Source organism: Pseudorca crassidens, chromosome 9 (assembly GCF_039906515.1).
Source record: "Pseudorca crassidens isolate mPseCra1 chromosome 9, mPseCra1.hap1, whole genome shotgun sequence".
NCBI classification, from domain to species: domain Eukaryota; kingdom Metazoa; phylum Chordata; class Mammalia; order Artiodactyla; family Delphinidae; genus Pseudorca; species Pseudorca crassidens.
The window spans coordinates 64,109,950-64,123,694 of record NC_090304.1 but is presented as its reverse complement, the minus strand read 5'-3'; the positions used below and the strand labels follow the sequence as shown (position 1 = coordinate 64,123,694).

The 13,745-nt window shown below is 41.5% G+C and overlaps 1 protein-coding gene across 3 annotated transcripts in view; it reads right to left on the bottom strand.

The window, feature by feature from the left end:
* The window catches only part of CCDC81 (coiled-coil domain containing 81), a 39,782-nt gene extending 27,418 nt beyond the window's left edge, over window positions 1–12,364 (bottom strand). For 2 of the 3 annotated variants that reach the window (XM_067750637.1, XM_067750638.1), the window contains exons 1-4: window positions 11,016–12,364; window positions 9,979–10,164; window positions 3,618–3,679; window positions 1,833–1,989 (exon numbers count right to left, since the gene is read on the bottom strand). In XM_067750637.1, coding sequence (XP_067606738.1) covers window positions 1,833–1,989; window positions 3,618–3,679; window positions 9,979–10,012 — 253 coding nt within the window. In that variant the 5' untranslated portion in view covers window positions 10,013–10,164; window positions 11,016–12,364. The remainder of the gene's footprint in view (window positions 1–1,832; window positions 1,990–3,617; window positions 3,680–9,978; window positions 10,165–11,015) is intronic. The other variant, XM_067750636.1, reaches the window with a different exon arrangement.
* Window positions 12,365–13,745: the final 1,381 nt, after the last annotated feature.

Here is a 13,745-nt window from a genome sequence, read left to right as displayed (position 1 = left end):
GCCTCCACAGTCAAATGCCCTGGCCACACAGAAGCACCTGTTATTCCCTTAACAGGCTTCACTCTTTCCCTTCTGCTTGAATTGTTCATACTGTTCCTGAAATGCCTTCCACTGTCAGCAAAATCTTATCATCCTTTAAGACCTCCTGGCATGTCATCCTCCTAAATCTCCCCAAGCAGAGTAAGGCATCCTCCCTTCTGGGCTCCCGTGGCATTGATCCAGTTCTGCTCAATGATCCAGTTCTGATCAATGTTGCTTTTACAGGACTTAATCATGTTGCATCATTTTCTTATATATTTATCTACCATGCTACATTCTGAGCTCTTCAAAGCAAGGACCATGTCTTAATAATCTTTAAGAATCACTGTACAATGTTTGATTAGTTACCTAATTAATGATGAAGAATCGTCACCCCAAAGCTAAACTGTTGGGAATTCCCTGGCGGTCCAGTGGTTAGGACTACGTGCTTTCACTGCCAAGGGCCCGGGTTCTATCCCTGGTCGGGGAACTAAGATCCCACAAGCCGTGCAGCATGGCCAAAAAAAAAAAGCTAAACTGTCTTTGTTCTTATGAATGAGTTCAATCATACATGTTTAATTCTGAAATTTCCCCCACCTCCTGAAAAAATTAATTATAAATCTAAAGTACTTTTTTGGACCACACTACAAAATCCAAGATGCAAAATAAGCCCTGTTCTAAGGCACAAATGTTTTTGCAAAAAATAATGGCTTTATTTTCACTTCATTTGGTAGGTTTTTGATGAATTAGGATATTATATTTCTTCTGTCATAAAATTCTAGGTTAAAAAATAGGCTGGAAAATCCGTCAAACTCACCATACAGAATATATGCATAATGAATTCTAAGTATAGTTTATTGGTGTTTGTTTGTTTTTCCAATATATCATTTTTTGGTGGAAAGTTACTCTGAAAATTAACCTTCAGGGTTGTTAACATAAAGGAAAGTTTCAGTCTTTTCACCTATTGGCATTGGGGATAGACGATCTCTCTTCATCCATATATGAGTCTGATGCACAAGGGCATGATAAGGAAGATCAAAAGGAATACAACCAGAAATTAGGAAGGAAGCCCCCAAAGGCCTCTAAGTAACCAGGGCATGTGTCACAAAGCCACACATTAAAGCTGGAATTCAAGCATCCTGTGGCAGGCATCATGTCTCCCACTATGTCTCTAGCACCTGGAACAAGCCTGACACATAGCTGGCCCTCAGTAAATATTTGTGGAAGGAAGGAAGGAAGGAAGGAGGGAAGGGAGGGAGGGAGGAAGGAAGGAAGGAGGGAAGGGAAGGAGGGAAGGAGGGAGGGAACAAGGAAGGGAAGAAAGAAGGAAGATTTTAGGGTGTGAGAGGTATATACGGTATTAAGTCTTTACGGAATTATTAAGCTTCTAATAACTTTTAAATTTTAATAATTTAGATTATATACAATAGAAACACAGTAATCTTTTCCTAGCTGATATTAACTGCGATTCTTCCAACCTGTGACCCTAACTAACTTTCTCTTCTTTATAACCACTTTTAATTTCTTAGGATCTGAAATATGAATAAAAATCTGTATGACTTGGTGATGTCGCTTTTATATAAATCTGCCTTGATGTCACATCAGGTTTTAAGCTACTGAGGTTTAAAATGGCCCGCAGGAAGACTGTATATAATTTCCTACCTTGGCCGCTCGCTCTGCCAAATGTACCACGTGAAAAGAGAGCGCCTCAAATCAGAAACCAATAAAGCAGCAACTGGGCAAGCTTTGCCCTTTCATTTTTATCCCCGGGCTGGTCACCTTCTGGGAAAGTCTTAAAAATGAAATATATTTACCAGGAGTATATACTTTGTTTTGTTTGAGTCCATGGGTCTGTACTAACTTCTCCACCATGATAAATATGGGCCTCTGAATTAGAATAAACTTGTTGTTTCCCACCTCCAGTTTTTGTCTCGTGAAAGTGAAAGTTCCAAGTCCTGGAATCTGAACTCCCTGAGCAGACAAAGAAGGGGAAAAAAAACAACAAAGAGAATTCACTGTAAATGTAAAGAAAAATAATCCTTAGCATTGTTATCCCAAAAAACATGAAGAAAATTTTAAGGCGTGAGCCTTAAAATTCAATGATCTTTATGATTCCTTACAGCTTTAGTATTTTATGACTCTAAGTTTTCAAATAAGTATAAAATGTATCAATCCACGATGCGTTTCTGATCCTTCATCTCCATATCATTCAAAGGCTATGAGGACTAAGAAAACTTGTATGGATGCCATAGCTGCTTTTAATCTATATCTAAGATTACTCTTGTCCTAAATTGTGTGACATTTTAAATTTTAATTCCTTGCCATCAGAGGGGGATTCAAGGGGTCATGAGAATCTCTGCTTTCTCATTCTTTTAGGTTTTATGTCCCTCACTTAAAATCAGACAACACAAAACATCCAAGACACATGCTGCAGTGTGGTGATCTTGGCTAAGGGTAGAAGCAAACACTCCTGGCTCTCACACTGGGTCTCTGTCTCCCTGGAAATATCATACATCAAGGGTTACAAACTCAAATGCCTACAGGAGCAAAGAAAGAATGCAACAGAGTGAAGGTATCAAGCCAGAGAATGTGATGGCTAAGGAGTGCATGTCTCATCTAAAGGGGAAAGCCCCTTGTCATCTCCAGCCAAGTGTCACATGTAGGGAAGGAAAACTGGTATCGTTAATCTGCTGATTTTTTGAGAAAATAAATACAAAACTTTGTATAAACTCTTCCAATTTTAAGTGCTCAGGACTAATTCAAATCATCAGACCAAATAAAATAGGTTTCAAGGATGAATTCAGCTCAAGAGCTGTCATATTGGGACCTCTGAGCAGGGTATAAAACTTTCACAACATTCCAGCTCCCTCCAAACTCCCCAAATCTCCGATCAGTTCTTTGGTATCCAAACTTAAGACTTGATGGGAGGAAATAGCCCAGCCCTGGGCAAAGTTTCTCACTTTTGGCAAGTTGAGTTCAGTTCCTGACTGCCTTCTTATATTTCAATTAAAATCCATCCCCTGCAAAGAGGCAAAACAAAAAGCATCATATCCTTCTATAGCCACGCCAGGAACTATCAGATCACAGATGAACAGAATTCACCTACTTCGTCTACATGCACCCGGGCTGACCAGCGATACACTTCCTATCACCAAGGGAGCAGAACTTTCAAATTCATTACCTAAGGGTGAAATCCATGTTTGTTAAATCTACTACCCACAAGTCCTAAGTGTGAGCATCATAAAATCCCCAAACTGGGGTTTCCCTGGTGGCGCAGTGGTTGAGAGTCTGCCTGCCGATGCAGGGGACACGGGTTCGTGCCCCGGTCTGGGAAGATCCCACATGCTGCGGAGCGGCTGGGCCCGTGAGCCATGGCCGCTGAGCCTGCGCGTCCGGAGCCTGTGCTCCGCAATGGGAGAGGCCACAACAGTGAGAGGCCCGCGTACCGCAAAAAAAAAAAAAAAAAAAAAAAAAACCCCAAACTGCAAGTTAAACTGAGTGGCTCTAAAGTCTGCTATCCTTCTCCCAGCAAAACTACATGAGACAAAGGAGGAAAGGTTCTTTGACCTCCTACATTAAAATTAAAGTATAAATCCTACCTTGTGTAGGGATAGCTGCCGTTCCACAAATTCTGACACATTCCCCCAAATGGTAGAGACTTCTGAAATTCAAAGGAAACAAAAAATAATTTATGAGAGCACCCCTGTAATAGTATCTTAGTGCTAATAAATTAAAATATAGGGGGCTTCCCTGTTGGCGCAGTGGTTGAGAGTCCGCCTGCCGATGCAGGGGACACGGGTTCGTGCCCCGGTCCGGGAAGATCCCACATGCCGCGGAGCGGCTGGGCCCATGAGCCATGGCCGCTGAGCCTGCGCGTCCGGAGCCTGTGCTCCGCAACGGGAGAGGCCACAACAGTGAGAGGCCCGCGTACCGCAAAAAAATAAATAAATAAAATAAAAAATGTAAATGCAGAATACAATAACAGTAATTTCTAGTTAATTTAGAATTAACAGAAAATAAGGTCATTCTCCAAAGTTAATTTTCCTGGTAAGTAAAGCTACCCCTTTAAGTTCCCAAAATGTGAAGGAGGCGGAGGAAGAGGATGGGGGAAAGGGAGGAAGGGAGGAGGGGGAGGGGAAGAAGAAGAAATTTCTGAAGAAAATCTTCCTAGAATAAAGGGAAATCTGTCACTCCTTTCCCTTTATTCTATAAATAGAGTTAACCAAGTATAATATAGCCTTTTATTAATGACCCATTCAACAAACCTCTAAGGGTCTACTCTAGTATCTGATTAACATGAACATTCATTCTTGCACCATTCTATAACACAGGAAGACGGCCAGGGGCCACTAAGGCATGAAAGGCTGTTGTCTTACACTAACTGTTTCTGTACTTCTATTTTGGCTAAATTCTTGACTCTGCTTTTCACTCTCATTTGTCACTGTTGGCCTCCAGCTGTTGCTTCTTTCTGCTACTAGTACTTTGCACTTTCTGCTTTTGAATGGTCAAAGGGAGGCCTTCTAGGCTTCTTTTCTTGTTCTGAGCTGTGTTCCCAAAAAACTGTGGTAGAAAAATAAGTAGTTGCCAATAACTCAAGTGTTAATGTATGATATGAAGGTATACTCTCGTTATAACTAATATTCATAAATATAGAAAACTATGTCTGTATTGACATTTCCATTCCAAATCTAGTCAGGAGTTTATTACAGATACGTTTCATTGATGAACTCTTGACAAATGAAAAGAGTGTTATGTTTTAATTCTCAAAGTAAAGGATCAAGAACAGTGGCATTTACCAGGTTGCCACCTCAGGTCATAGATGCAGTTGGGGACAAAAACCAATTCTTTCCCCATTTTAGAAACTGCTGGATTTATTGGTATAACTGTTTTCCCTAATGGTACAAACCACTACCTACAGCAGAAAATTGCAGTCTTTTAATCCAGTATATCAGGGTTATAAATATTTTTAATATGCCAGAGAAAGAGCAGGTTAGGCAACAAGAAGTAGCAGTGACTCTTATGAGCATCTAGGAACAAGTTGGGTGATGGAAACTTACTCAGTCACCAAGAAAACTAGGGCTGCATGCTACAGTGAGCCAAATGCCAAGATTCTGCCCTTCACTCCAAACCACGGATATACAGTTTACGATAATCAGGTATTTCTTCTATTCCATCCCATCCTACTGCATTTCCCACTGCTCCTCTCCCCCGCAGACAAAAGGATTCTACTGCTGGCTGCTAAGAACTAAGAAGGGATTTCAAACAGTCCCAACTGTTTTCTGAGTTCAAATTTTCATCATGACTAAAAATATTATTAATTCACTAATGATACAGAATCCCAATATCCAGACGTACATGGAGACTTTTCAAAGCAAAACTGTGAAGCCTTTCACCTAGACTCATGATATGAAGCTCAAATTTCAGGAAAACAATCTAACCAAAGGAAATGATTTAATTAGGGCCAGGAGAAACTAGATAGCTTGCAACCAAACCCTAGTGGAAAGACTTGACTGAGCTTAATTAGAAATTTGAAGACTGTCTTTCCTCATTTGAATGATACATTCAAGTCCCCTGTGTCCTTTTACTCTATAAAATCTAATAGGCAAAGTCATATAAGAGCAGAGTTATTATTCTAAACTGAAATCTGATAGTTTTCACTGAAGGAAAAGGAAAACATGTACAAGATTTCCTTTAGAAAGTTTTAGACTCCTGCAATTCAAATGGAATAGATTTGGAAATCTTACAGACTGTGATTTCTAACTTTGATGTTTTCTATATCCCAAAGTGTCAGAAAAGGTATCACTAAATCTCAAAAGAAAAATAATTTTAATCCAGTCTAAAAAGTAAATTAAAGAATATGCTTTTTAGGAAAGCTGAGGTTATTATTTATTTTAATCAAATACTGAAATACCAAGAATCACAAGAAATAATCCCTGAACATACCTTCTATATTCAATTCAACCTTCATCTGACTTCAAATTCTAAACATTTTGTGCATTCAAAACCATATTTTGAAAGACAGTGCCAAGTGTATTCCAAGCAGGAATACTGTACCTTATATATAGTCATTATAAAAAAAGGGCCAAGTGCCCATTATGTAAATTATAGAATAATATATACTTGAAATAGATATTAATATGAAAAGACAAGCCCCCTGACTTTATAAAACATCTTCTAAAATTAAAATACTGATATACAAACACAGCAAATTATTACAGAGTGATTTGGACAAGGAAACGTATTCCCAGAGCACAGTACAGTGGAAACACCAGTGTGCTGTGTGTCTGAAGACCTACAGCCTTCCTGCCTTCATGGATTGCTGGCTATGTAGTCTTCAATAGTTTCAACCAGTTCACATCTGTAAAATGATGATGGTACCCTCTAAGTACTATAACTACCTAATATTAAACTTTGGTGAAACATATGAAAGCAGCAGGCCTTAACACACACAATGATGAAAAATTAATTTGTGTGTTTTGCTGATACTGGGAGTTTATCTTCATCTCCTTTACAGTGGGTCATTTGTGAAAGTTAAGTAAATAGTCATTTGACTTTTGCTTCTGTCATTCAATCAATAAAGGTCTTGCTGAAATCACCAATGGTCTCCTTGTCAATAAATTCAACGGACTTGTTTAATTGTTCACCTCTCTGACCACTCCCTCCTCCTTTAAGCCCCTGTCCTTTTGGCTTTTGTGAGACACTACTCTCTCCTGGGTTTTCTTCTTACCTCTCTAGGTATTTCTTCTCAGTCTCCTTTGCAAGCTTACCTTCCTCAACCCAGGAGATGTTAAATGTTGGAGTTTCTCAAGACACAACCCCAAGCCGCCTTCCCTTTTCACTCTATACTTTCTGCCTAAGCAGTCACATCTATGCCCAGGGCTTTAACGACCACCAATATGCAGATGACCCCAAATGTTTACTTAGAAGCCCAGACACCCTCTGGTCTTTTGAGGTTGCAGACCTGTGTACCCAAATGCCTTCTTGGATATCTCACAAAGACACTTTAACTTGGATTTTTCCTTCCCTTAAATGTTGTCCTTTTCCCAGGGTTTCAATCTCAACAAATGGTCCCATCATTTACTCAGTTACATAAGCTGGGGACTCAGAAGGCATCCCTGAAACTCCCCTTCTCTGTCACCTCTATATCCAGGCCATCACTATAATTTGTAGTTTTTCTCCAAATAGCCTTTCAGTCTGCCCACTTCTCTCCATTTTTACTGTTACCAATTCAAACCAAGAGTGAATTCAGATGACTCATTCCCACTTAGGTTACTGTTATAGGCATTCTTTACCCTCCAATTCATTCTCCACATTGCCACCAGACCAGTCTTCTCAAAATGCAAATTTGACCATGTCATTCAGCTCCTCCTTTAGCTCCACTCAAAACACTTAACAGCTTTCCCTCAGGCTGAACATAAAAGCCAACATCCTTAACATGACTTATGAGGCCATGCCTAACCTGACCCCTCCACTTCCCTCCAGCCTCCTTTACGAACACATTCCCTAGTGCAGCTATAGCGCTACAGAGCATGTTGACCTTCTTTCAGCTCCTCAATCACACCATGCTCCCTCCCTCCAGAGCTTTTGCTCTTGCTATTCTCTCTGCCAAGAACACTCTCCCCTCCCCTCCACTCCCTATTCAACTGATCCATTTCACCTACTAAATTCTGAAACCTAGCAGGACGCTGTGGGGCCTTCCCAGCGACAAAGCCCCCACCCTCTGTGTCCCCTGCCTATTGCTTGTAGGAAAGCTTTAGCCTCCTAGGCCTTCCCCGAGTTCCAAAGAGCAAATTTAATCAGAGAAGTGAGAAAATGCAAAAATGAAGGAAAACAGTCAAGCAAGACAAAATAATAAGAGTTTAGCCATAGGGCTTCCCTGGTGGCGCAGTGGTTAAGAATCCGCCTGCCAATACAGGGGGCATGGTTCGAGCCCTGGTCCAGGAAGATCCCACATGCCACGGAGCAACTAAGTCCGTGTGCCACAACTACTGAGCCTGTGCTCTAGAGCCCACGAGCCACAGCTACTGAAGCCCGTGTGCCTAGAGCCCGTGCTCCTCAACAAGAGAAGCCACAACAATGAGAAGTCCGCGCACTGCAACGAAGACCCAATGCAGTCAAAAATAAATTTAAAAAAAAAAAGAGTTTAGCCACAAAGCAAAGTCAAGAACTTTCAGTTCCTCTTCAAGGGCTAAAGATAATGTCCTGAGCCATATCCTTGAGTTGTTTTGCAGATACTAAAAGCCCCACCAGGTGGAGGAAGTTAACTGCATGCAGACCACAAGCATGTAGATCCCAGACAGGTTGGAATTAGAAGGTTGGTGACTGATATTCCCGAAACATCACCCTGTTACCTCAACATCAATGAAGCATAGAATCATACACGAGCTGAGCATGCACCCTGCAACCCTCTCCCTCACACTGTCTTTAAAAACCCTTCCCTGAAAGCCAACGAGGAATTCGGTTCTTTTGAGCATGAGCTTCCCATTCTCCTTGCTTGGCCCTGCAATAAAGGCTATACTTTCCTTCACCACAACCTGGTGTCAGTAGATTGACTTTGCTGCACATTGGGCAAATAGACCCAAGTTGGTTTCATAACAATTCCAACTCATTCTTCACATCTCAGCTCAAATCTTCCCTTCTTCAGCAAATCTTGACACACACCTCCATCCTCACCCTCATTTAAAGTTCTCATTGTACCATGCACCTCCTTAGTAGCACTGACTAAATGTAAATTTATATTTATTTCTGTGACTACTTGGTTAATGTGTATCTTCCCCATTAGATTGTAAATTCCAAGGTTTTGCTCAACATCAGTCCTCTAGTGCCCAGCACATAGTAAGTTCTCAAAATACTTGAACTGAAGAAATTATATATAAATTTACAAATATGGAAAATATTTAAAAATCCATAAAGCCATTATTTTAAACACTTCTTTTAGAATTAACAGGAAAAATAGGAGTGATGAAGGGGAAAGAGAAAGAAGAGGCATGTACTCCTATTTATTTTGTCTCCTAAGATCGTTTGGTTAAAGCCTAGGCATCATCCCTAAGTTACAATGACTTAATAGCAATAATAGCTTGCATTTCTGGAGCACCTTTCTTCCCAAGGGCTCCTGTTGCTTGCAGACAGATCTCAGTGTCACTTTAGGGTCACTTTTTTAAGAAACTATGTTTTTAACCAAGCCTAGTAAGTTTTCTATGAGAAGATGTCGGGTCTTCTTCCAAACACCCAGTTTTTTTTGTTTTTTTCTTTTATCTCACTTTCTTAACACAACCCCAAGATACCACTGGCAACAAAAGTAGCCTTGTCTTTGCATGAATTCTGAGAAGGAGCCCTTTGGGGTGGTTGTTTTAGCTAACGTTTATTGAGCACTTACTCTGTGCTAGTCCGTGAGCTAAGTCCTGTGTATACATTATCTTGTTTAATCAAAGACCCTCAGCTGGGGCTTCCCTGGTGGTGCAGTGGTTAAGAATCTGCCTGCCAATGCAGGGGACACCGGTTTGAGCCCTGGTCCCAGAAGATCCCACATGCCACAGAGTAACTAAGCCCGTGCACCACAACTACTGAGCCTGCGCTCTAGAGCCCGCCAGCCACAACTACTGAAGCCCGTGCACCTAGAGCCTGTGCTCCGCAAGAAAAGAAGCCACTGCAATGAGAAGCCCATGCACGGCAAGGAAGAGTAGCCCCACTCACCACAACTAAAGAAAGCCCGCTGTCAGCAACGAAGACCCAAGGCAGCCAAAAGTAAAATAAATAAATTTATAAAAACCCTCAGCTGGCCCCTTTCTCTCATTAAAGAAGTCAATAAAGAAAGTGTATTTGGACGTCCAGCGTGAGGCTGCCAAGGCCACACGGCCACTCAAGGCCTGCCAGAGACAAGGGATAGGGAAGAAGGTCTCCGCCTTGACCCCCAAGCAGGTAAAGGTTCATTCCCAGGGCCCCCTGCCCCATGTCGCTTACCCTCCTTGCTCAGCGAGGGCAGCGTGTGCATCATGTGCCTGCCTAGGTCCTGCAGGGAAGGGACGATGGTGTCCAAAATCTCCAGTCCCCAGTCGGCTGGGTCTTCAGAGTGTCTCTTTTCTTCCTTCTTTATATGGAGTTTACACAAACGTGATTTTCCCACTCTCCTGGGAAATTTGGATGTGTCTTAAAAATAAAAATGACCAAATCTTGATTTTACTTTCTTTCTTAAACTTTTTTTTCTCGCCGTCCCTCCCCCACTCTGGCTCTCCCGGAAAGGCTCCCACTACAGGAACTCAAAGAGCTGTCTGGCGCTTGAATCAGAAAGTGCAAATCCAAGCCCTCGGGACCACCAAGTGAGAGTGTATGCCGGAGCGGTGAGCTAGGTAGGGGGACCAAGGGAGGGCAGGCCAGTCAAGGGGAGGGAGGAACGTGTTGCTAGGACGCGACAACGGCTTGCTCCGTTGCCAGGGAGTCAGAGTAGGGCCTCGGCCCCGCCCCCTTAGGTGGATCGGGTCGGGTCCCAGGTGGCCCGGGTGATCCCGGGAAGAGATTGGGAAGTAACTTAATGTTTTTAAACTTTGTTTTTTCCTTACCCTCTTACCCTGAGCAGAGAAGAGACTTGGTTGCTTTTGTAATCACCTTGGACAAAATCTGGGAAAACCTTTTGCCCCAAGTGATGGACTTCTGAATCTCTGGGTCTGTTTGAGGGTTTGAGTGTGAGCTGGAATTTGTTTCTCGGGTTTGATTTTTCCTAGGCTCCCCTCATAGGAAATGGAGGGCAGGAGGTTTGGGGAGGGAGTTGACTTTTTTTTTTCATTACAGTCATTTTTTCCCCCTTCCTTTTACACTTAACCAATCTCATCCTGTAGCATTGTTTTCATACTCTCTCCTCTGCTGATAATGAAGTATCACAAAGCAAACACACCCATGTAAACCCCATCCAGATCAAGAAATAGAACTCCATCAGTACCACAGAGACGCACTTCATTCCCCCACCAGGCATTATTCCAACAAATACTATAAATTAGTTTTACCTGTGTTTGAACTTTTGGAATCATACAGTATGTATTCTTCTGTGTGTGGCTCTGTCACTAAACGTTGTGAGATTTCTCCGTGGTTTCTGCAGTAGCAATTTGTTCATTTTCAATGTTGCATGTTATTCCTTTGTGTGACTATGGCACTATTTATCCATTCCTCTGTTGAGGGGATGTGAGTTGTTTCCATTTGGAGCCATTAGGAATAATGTTGCTGCAGACATTCTTGAACACAATTTTTGATGCACATATGTACTCATTTCTGATATGTATATAACTAGGAGTAGATGACTGGGTTATGAGAAATGCAGATTTTAACAAATAATGCCACACGGATTTCTAAAGTGGTTGTCCCAATGGTGGGAGGGAAGAACTTCCGGCACGTAGTGTTGGCAGAGACCATAGATGCTCTGCAGCCTGCAATGCACAGGGCAGTCCTGCACAGTGAAAATTGTTCCACATTCTGCACCATTTTTCATATCTCATCAGACTTCCATGTAAGAAGGAAAAAAATAAAAAGGCTGCTTATGAGCCTAGAAAAAAATCCACTTTACATGTAAATACAAAGAAATTTTTGTTCAATTTCAATATAACTTAATTTCCTAAGAATTTAAAATCCAAGTAAATTGGGGGGAGACTATGCTCTTTTTCAGGATTTAAAAAGAATTCTTCACCAGTCAGGAAAATTATATCATCATCATCAATTAGGCTGGTGGTAGCTGAGTAGCCAACACACCTGAACTAAGCTGCATTTGTAGCTGTTGCATTCAAAGTGATTCTTCCTATAGATAAAGCATGTGGTAACTTTGTTTGCCTTCCAGCATAGTCATGCCTGGACATATACGTGTTAAAATATGCATTATTTTTACTATACAGTACTTACCTTTAATTTCTCTGATATACTAGAGTTATGACTTTATATTCATTTTAAATGGTATGCTGTATTATATGGTATATTATCCATAAACCTCATTTCAGGATAATAAGAAGGCATTTGTTATAAAAAAAAGCGAGCTTCCCTGGTGGCACGGTGGTTAAGAATCCGCCTGCCAATGCAAGGGACATGGGTACGAGCCTTGGTCCAGGAAGATCCCACATGCCTCGGAGCAACTAAGCCCGTGCGCCACAACTACTGAGCTGCGCTCTAGAGCCCATGAGCCACAAGTACTGAGCCAGCGCACCTAGAGCCCGTGCTCCATAATAAGAGAAGCCACAACAATGAGAAGCCAGGCCAACACAGCGAAGGGTAGCCCCAACTAGAGAAAGCCTGCACGCAGCAACGAAAACCCAATGCAGCCAAAAATAAATTAATTAAATAAATTAATTAAAAAAATTTTTTTAATTAATAAAAAGAAGAATTGTTCTATCTCATAAAACTGAGAACCTCTGTGCTAGAAAATGGCAAGCTCTATAACTCAGCCTCTTTCTCTCTCTACCTAGTTCACTAAGAAGCTCAGAACTAAGTTCTGGGCCTTTCTTAAGCTAATTTCTTAGAAAAATAAGTTCCCCTCACCCTCCTTTTTACCGGCTGCCTTTTGTCCTTTAGTCTGCTGATGGTGGTGTGTCTTGAAGCACTTGTCCTTGCAGCATAGATGTCTCAAATCTTTTGGGGAAATAAGCAGAGATTGCTAAATGGATCAGCAGCAAGCAAAGGGCAAACTCTTTTGTGACGTTTGTCTGAACAGTTGCCAAGCCGGCTATTTTTAGTGGCAATATCAGCATTATTGTTCTATCTTAAGATAATAATGGAATTGTAAAAATATATTAGTTTCCTAGAATAATAGATTAGATTTTGAGTGAATTATGGTGATGACAATTTTAGTCTCTAGAAAAGCTGTCTTCAGTTTCAGAAGACGGTTATGAATGACTGCTAATTATTAGTGAATTGTAGATGGCCAAAGGAGGATCTACAAAGGATAAAGACAAAGACCTTTCTTTCAAGGTCATCTTTTCCTTTTGTCAAAGGTCTCCTGACAAAAGAGGCTGTGGAAACACACACGACCCTGTGTTTACTAGCAACTTCCAATGAGCTGTTCATATCCTGAAACTACATACACTTCAGCTGAAAATAAGCTTAAGCAAACTGTGCAATTCCATTGCTAATAATTCACTCTTTGGATATACCTGCATGATACATTAAAAAAAAATGTGTATGCAACATTGTTTGTAATGCTAAATCTTAGAATTAACCTAAGATAACCAGCATAGGCAACTAGTAAAATTATAAATCTGTACTTTGAAATACAGTTTTAAGAGTTTGCTTAAGGGACTACCCTCGTGGCGCAGTGGTTGAGAATCCACCTGCCAATGCAAGGGACACGGGTTCGATCCCTGGTCCAGGGGGATTCCACATGCCGTGGAGCGACTGAGCCCATGTGCTGCAACTATTGAGCCTGCACTCTAGAGCCTGCAAGCCACAACTACTGAGCCCGCGTGCCACAGTTGCTGGAGCCTGCATGCCTGGAGCCCATGCTCCACAGCGGGAGAGGCCACCGCAGTGAGAGGCCCGCATAGCGCAGCGAGGGGTAGCCCCGCTCTCCGCAACTAGAGAAAGCCCGCGTGCACAGCAATGAAGACCCAAAGCAGCCAAAAATAAATAAACATAAAAAAAGTTTTTTAAAAAAACTTTGCTTAAAAGAAAGATTACATTTATGTGCTGATATTTTAAAAGTTTCAAGATTATTAAGTAAAAACCTGTTGCAGAATAGTATTTATAATATGATCCTATTT